Below are 7,396 nucleotides of genomic sequence, written 5' to 3' on the forward strand. Positions count from 1 at the left end.
ATCATTGTCGTGACGCGATCTCTGTCGTCTATTTAACTGACAGTAACACGCATACATGGTGCATGCGAATGGCGCGCAAGCGCCCAATCCATTCAGCTGAAATTAAGTTAATTGAACTTAACGATTCAAATACATCATCATTTCGTTTAATCGACGCGCACTCTATTTTTTTTTTTGTTGTTCGTTGGTGATGATACTGCTGACTGCTGCTGCATTAACAGCATCACCAGTTTAACATTTAACACTCTCTCAATGTTGTATGCGAATAGATTTGCAAGAGGCACATGTATAAATAGGATGAGATTGTTATGCGCTGGTTAAATATTGGTCTGCCGTTGTCAACGCCATGATTGCCGACGTCAGAAATTCTTACTCAGAATATGTTGGATATATTTATAAAATTCATTTTGAGTTTTTATTCAGCCAGCGAGTGCGTTCGGTAGTAGTTTTATTTATTTATTTACTTGCACAGTTGAAATTAAAACGTCAATCGATGCAAGAGTGCAATTTTCACAGGCAATTTGAACAGATTAATAGCAACGACCAGAAGTAGTTTAAGAAAACGTATAGTACGTACGGATTTTATTCAATAGCATTGGCATTTGGAAGTAGATTTTCATTGGATGATGCAAAAGACCTAGGCACACATGAAGAAGATGAGCTTTAACAAGCTAATTGAAAGAGTGTAATGCCAATGTATATACATCTCTCGTCACAATTCTGGCTTCGTCCAGAAATCAGCGCGCTCTCACTTCACAAACATTACTATGATTTAACAAAATAATTAGCGGTTATTATAGATTGCATAATTTGCCTTAAATACTCTGTAATTATGTCTCCTGTAATGTTTGTTTTCTTGTGTGTTTGTGTATGAAATGGGTTTTCTCCATTCTCAATTGCGCACAACCATCCACCATCAGCACACATACGAATCGGCTCTCTATTATTTTGCTTGTTAGTGCATTTCGGCATTACACGCGTTTATGTCGCCGGCTACATAGTAGACCTTTTTTTTGCTGTCGTTATTGCAATTGGTTTTTTTTTTCTATCTTTTTGTTCGCCCCGCAATGTATTCCGTCAACTTTAATGAGATATATGTGTATTTTAGCTGAGAGAAAGATGCAGCAACTAAATGAAGACGGATGATTTCAACGAGAATTGATCGATTCGCGCGAGTCACACACACAAATCAGTGTTCTCTTGCTCGATTTAAAATACAGACGACGATGACGATAGAGCCGTTATTTTTGTACACGAGCCTTCATTTAACACATTTTATAAATCAATTCACATGCCGCAAGCCAATCCAATGCTAGTATTAAACACTCCATTTGTGTTAGAGACAAGAATATACACCCGATTCGAATGTGTGCCTTTGGCGGTGCGTACGAAGAAAAAAAAAACTTTATTCACCAGCGAATTATTTAATTAAAACAAATCGAATACAGATGTGCGAACAATCATAGTGCGACGGTTGATGCTGTTGTCATAGTATAAAATGAGATGTGATTTGCTTACGTTTTCCATGCTCCGAAGTTTGTGCAAGAGAAAATTCGCAAACAGCTAAGATACAGTTTCTATTCAAGAGGTTAATGAATGATATGGCGAAGAGAGATAGAAAGAGTGAGAAGGAGATTTAATCACGGTTTTTTTTTCATTTGCGGATTTTAACACGCTTCTTTGATCTCTCGGGGTGCCACTTGATTGCAAACAAACGGCCATTGAGAACAAATGAAAAATGTGCACTCACACAGTGGCACACACACACATTTGCCCATATTCGAAATCGATGACATTTTTTTCGGCATACACCGCGAATCGATGCACAGATCTATCCACATTATAAATTTAACGTATCGATTTTTTGTTCGAATTTATGTTGGACGAAAAAAATAATAATAATATTTCGCATAGTTTCGCATTGGGATACGAAAAGTGTGTGCACGGCTGACGAAAATGCAGACCATTTCAGTTTTGTTCACATTCAGTATGTTGAGTTGTTTGTTGTGCCGAAGGTTTTTATTACCTTTCGTATGCACTGCATGCAGCGCGGTTGCATTGGGTGTCGGGTGTTTTTTTTCTCCTTCTTTTCCAAATCAATATCTAGACATTCACTTGAATAACAACAGCACCAACAATACCAACGAAAACAAAAAATAATATATGTTTATTTGGTCGCATTACGATACATTCAATCGACCATTGATCGCATAAAACATTGAAAATTGTTAAATTAGTGTACACACTGTGCGATCGCATATTGTGAGTGATTATGGTAAACGATGGCGGTGGCGGCCACGGTACTCGCACACAAACACCAAAAGAATCTATAATAAAATGCTAACTGTGACTAACCCGACAAATCGAACTCGATCGTGCAAATGGTTGGTGACATTTGATACGAGTGACGAAAGATATTCGGTACGACAATGAGATCACAGTAAAAATAAATGTTGAGCAAAATGAAAGAGAAAGAGAAAAAAAAAACACAATATGTAAATAAATGCATAAATAAATTTGTGCGTTTTATGACACATATATTTTAAAATGCAAATGTGCTGCGTGCAAAAAAAAATTGTATCGCATAAGCTATGAAAAATGCCGAATCGTGTCAAGAAAGTGATGGAGAGTGAGTAAGAGAAAGAAAAGGGTTTTGTATGGTGGCGATTAAATGCGCGCTTTGGATCTCTTATTTTACACTTTTCGTCCACTTCATTATGATTATATCGTTCAATGCGCATACGATCTTGGAAATATACTCTTTTTCTCTCTCTCACTCTCCGCCGCCACTCATGCCAGTCTCCTTGGTCGCGCGCCATACACTTATTTTACATTTGGCTCTCATTTTTTTTAATGACAGACAAATAAATATAACATTATTATGCTTGGCTGTGTGTACATGCGCGCATTGCCAAGTGAATGTTCATGAGTTTTATTGAAATGTTAAACGTCGCATTTTTTTCGTACTTTTTTCTCTGCTCATTTCTTAAAAAGATTCTTTTTCTTAAGTTTTTTCTTTGAGTAGAAACTGTTGTGTATTTCAATTCTCGTCGTCATCGTCTCGAGTATGTTTTTTGCTCTTTTGCTCGCTGGGCTCTGATGGACCTCTTTTCATCAATTTGTGCAGAATTATCGCTTGGACATAATGTGCACAAACAATAGCTCGCTGGAAACACATGCACTCTTGCGTCCCTTTCTCCTCTTTCTCTATTTCGATTGAAATTTTGTCCATGCATACATCTGTGTGGGTATGTGTGTGTGTGTGTGTGATTCTTTGCATGCACTTCTTAGAAATTAGGCATACAAAATGATTGTTCTACACTTCATCATCACAAAAGAAACAAGTTCGTCCAAGTTTGTCTCGTTTCTTGTGCGTACGTTGTCATTGTTGTAAGTCATTTATTTTATTTTATTTTTTCATTATTTCTGTTTTAACTCCGTTCATTGTTGTATTTTCGCTTAAGACATTTTCAATATTACTTATTGTATTTCATTTATTTTTAATTTTCTACATCTTTTCATTCTTTTTGGATTTGGACTCATTTACTCTTTAATTCATATTCAAATCCATTCATTGAACAATTATTTATTATTAAATTAAACTTCACCTATTCACGTCCGATTTTGCATTGTTCATTTTCGTTTGCTTGCAGACATATAAATATACTCATTAGTTCAAAAAGTCACATTAGAATCCCATAACCATCAATTGATTTTATGCGTATACAAGAAGTTGTTATTTTGTTTTTGATAAGCATTTTGTTTTCTGATGATGAAGCGTCCCATTCTTCGATAAGTGCTAATGTTTCTTATTTTCTGGCAAATGCGTAAATAATTCTAATTGAAATGTTTGCTTTCGGTCACCGCTCAAAGTGCTGATGCAATTGAAACTCTTGAGCAAAATCGCAATTTTGAAAGTCAATTCGAAGCAATAAATGATTTTACTCAAAGTGTAGTTCATAAAAAAATCGAAAATATTCGGCAAATTTTTATATTCTCTGTGCCTCAATTCATTTTGTGCAATTAAATTCGTTGATATTAACGATCGATTAAAGAGTCGCACACAATAAAAATGAACGGTTCTTATTTTCTAATTCTGTTGCAATTTGAATCAAATAACACTTGAAACGTTAAGTGATACTATTGAGAGAGCGAGAAAAAAGGGAAATATAATTGTCATTGTGTAAGTGTATGTTTGAAGAATGAATTTCAAAAAAAACAAATGCGGTCCATCGGTTAGGACCGTCCGTTAACGGTTAAAAATGCATTGCAATTTAATGGTCGATCATTTAGTTCACATCAAAAAATTTCTTCGTAAAGTTTGCAATGACTTTAAAAACAACATAATTAACTCAAAACTCATCTCCTGCATCCAATGTGTGCACTGTGCAAACAACGCATACTCGCACAAAAAATAAGGAATTGTCCATAAAAAAATTTATGGCCAATTTCTCTCCTTCTGCATTCTCCATGCTACTCACGGTGCAAATTATGATGACTTGATCTAAAAATAACATCCTGATCATTTACAATTTGTGCAACCATTTTCTGGCTCAAATGTTATATTTTGTCTTCAATAACACACAAACTATACGAGACAAAATATTGACGTTTGGTTTCATTTGTTTTTGTGTGTGTAGGTTTTTTCCTTTTGTTCGTGCACAAGAATTAATCATAAGTGATTGCTGTCGATGACTTGAAAATAAAGCGATCATTTGACCTTCGCTATGCAAAATTAAATTCAATCGACTGAAAAACAATCGAGAGCTTTGCATTCGATCGTTTATTGAAAATCTCACCTAATGTGGGTCGCCCTTTCAAACGATGTTCAAACAATTAATCGGTTCTTGCTCTTTTTCTCTCTCGCCTGGTTTTTTTTTTTGGGGTTTGATGTGTATGTGTATCGTGTAACAGACATTTTCCGAATTGGTGGTTTCTCCGGTTACAATACACAACATGTTTTTTAATGAGATGCTTTATAGGCATGAATAACCACAAACATTGTTCAATGTTCCGAAAAATTTATCCGTTAATGAAACCGACAAAAGGATGGCATACTGAATGAAAAAGCAAACAGAAGGAAAACCGAATCGAAAAAAATGACATAAAATGGAAATCGCGGCTAGACGAAGTGAGAAAGAAGAGGAACATTTTTTGAAAGAGGCGTAAACAAGTGAGCCAAGTGCAAGACATGACTTTCAATGCGATATGCTTTCTTTCAAGACAAAAAAATAATGGTGTTTTCATTAACGAAAATGTTTTTCCGCTTGTAGTTTGTCCCATTAAAAAAGATCTTTTTTTTTCTTCTTCAGCGATTTTGGTGACATTGATTATCGTTCGTTAAGACTGTTCAATGAATTTCATGCGATTTCGAAGAATAATGGAAATGAATTGATGAAAAACTTACCCATGCGCCGACGGATGATGAAAATTTGATGCAGCTACAGCCGACGGATCCCATAAATAGCGAGCACTCGATGAATCATGTGTCTGCAGTGATGGAGGTGAATGATGGTGTAAATGTGGTAATTGATTGTGACTTCCCATTGCGTAAGGACTACAATTTATTCAAGCAAAAACAAAACAAAATTAATCTCAACTATGCAATGGTTTGTTTTTGTTTTTTTAAAGAGAAACTACAGCAACATTTTGGCCAAAATTTTGAATGGATTGAAAGTCGTATGACTAGATTCCAACCACATAAAAATCGACCAAAATGCCGACCAATCTTTTTGTAAATGATTAAAAAACAATATTTTGGCTAATAATTCCGTACCGATGCAACGGCTGACCATCAATTAACGGTGGTTGCTGTGCAGATGCTGGTCCAGTTGGTAACATACTAAGCACATAAAAAACAATACGCTAAACTGAATCTACCCGAATTCATCAAGCAATCGACAATGGCATATTTTTTTTATCCTCAACTTTTGAGTGTCGAGAAGCGGTGATGATTTTCTTTTGGGCTTTCACGTTTCTTTCTTCTCTCTTCTTCTTCTTCTTCTTTTTTTTTGCTTATTCTGAAGTGCACTTAACTGATTGTAAAAATTTTAAATGTCAGTCTATCTAGGTTCGATGTAATCGGTCGTAATGTTATTTTCAAATTTTGTTCGTTTTAAACATCGAAATAATTTTGTAAAGTTCTTCTTCTTTCTTGTATGTATGTTTCGGTTTCCGTTTATTTTGATATCACATTGTTATTCTCAGAATGATGAATCACTTTATCGGTTTTAGTTTTGTTGAAAAGTATGTGCACCTTTTACATTTACTTCGCATTGCTTAGATTATAGTCAACAAAAACACGTCAAAAATGCTCGTCAATATTCACTTAAAAACGATTTTTGTTGCATTTCATCAGGGTACTTATGATTTTTGGCATCATTTTTTCTGATGTGTCATGTGTGTTTTTGCTTCGCTTAACGTCGATTTTTGTTATGCTAACGTAAGCGTAGTCGAGGAATAAAAAGTCGATCGAGTATGTGGCACTGTGACGCCTATATAAATTGGCCGTACATGTGATACACAAAATAAATGTTGTACATTAGACCAAAATGGCAGTAAATTATTGACATGAATCACAAAGTTAATTGAATCCTTTAGATAGCGGTCGATTGAATTGATTTGTCGATTGTGGTCAATGCAAAGCCGACAAAGTAAATTATAAATTTTGTTGAACGTTTAACAGCAGCGCAAACAACGAAAAAATGCTGACAAAAAAAAAGCAACACACAATCGAAACGGAAAAGAACCACGCCAGAGCCGAACCGTTTACAATTCCATATACACAAGAACATATAACACTTTGTTGTTGCCGTTGTCGTTGTGGCCGTTGTTGTTTCTCCTCGCGCGCTCAGTTTCTCGTAAACGGTTCAAGAATATGAGAAAATATAAAGAATGCGTCCGTCTACACGTGAAATAAGTCTCTCTGTCTCAATTAATAATCCTCGTAGGAAATATTAAGTTATTAAATGAATAACATCGTACATCGGCGAATGTGTGTATTGTGTGTTGAATATATGTTATGTATGTTCGATGCGAATATGCTAATGAATTACGGAGCTTTTTATTCGCGCTTATTGTCTCTGCGCTGTGACTTTGATTCTCTTGTTCGTTTCACTCTGCTCGGTCGTCGATGTTTTAGGTTTGTTTTTTTTTGTTTTAATTTGCTTGCCAGTGATATTTTTGTGTATATGTCTCTTCTTTCGCTAAATTGAGCCGTTCACAGAGAGCAAATACGCACATTTGAGTTCATTTTTTTCTTTTTTTTCTTGAATGCGCTTCAATTTCTCTCTCATTTGACGCCCGTCATATGTATATATGCACAACAAAAAACTATTTTTGTATTGTAAATTTGCGTTGAAAGATCCAAAGAAATTGTGTATGTAAAATTAGTAGC

General features: G+C 35.2%; 1 protein-coding gene across 1 annotated transcript in view; it reads right to left on the bottom strand.

The window, feature by feature from the left end:
• The window catches only part of LOC116351618 (transcriptional activator cubitus interruptus), a 51,617-nt gene extending 44,227 nt beyond the window's left edge, over positions 1-7,390 (bottom strand). The window contains exons 1-2 of the mRNA XM_031783746.1: positions 5,777-7,390; positions 5,408-5,557 (exon numbers count right to left, since the gene is read on the bottom strand). Of these exons, the coding sequence (XP_031639606.1) occupies positions 5,408-5,557; positions 5,777-5,841 (215 nt within the window). The 5' untranslated portion in view covers positions 5,842-7,390. The remainder of the gene's footprint in view (positions 1-5,407; positions 5,558-5,776) is intronic.
• Between the last annotated feature and the right edge of the window lie 6 nt (positions 7,391-7,396).

This window comes from Contarinia nasturtii, unplaced genomic scaffold, assembly GCF_009176525.2.
Source record: "Contarinia nasturtii isolate CC-2019 unplaced genomic scaffold, AAFC_CNas_1.1 Cnas_scaffold_187, whole genome shotgun sequence".
NCBI classification, from domain to species: domain Eukaryota; kingdom Metazoa; phylum Arthropoda; class Insecta; order Diptera; family Cecidomyiidae; genus Contarinia; species Contarinia nasturtii.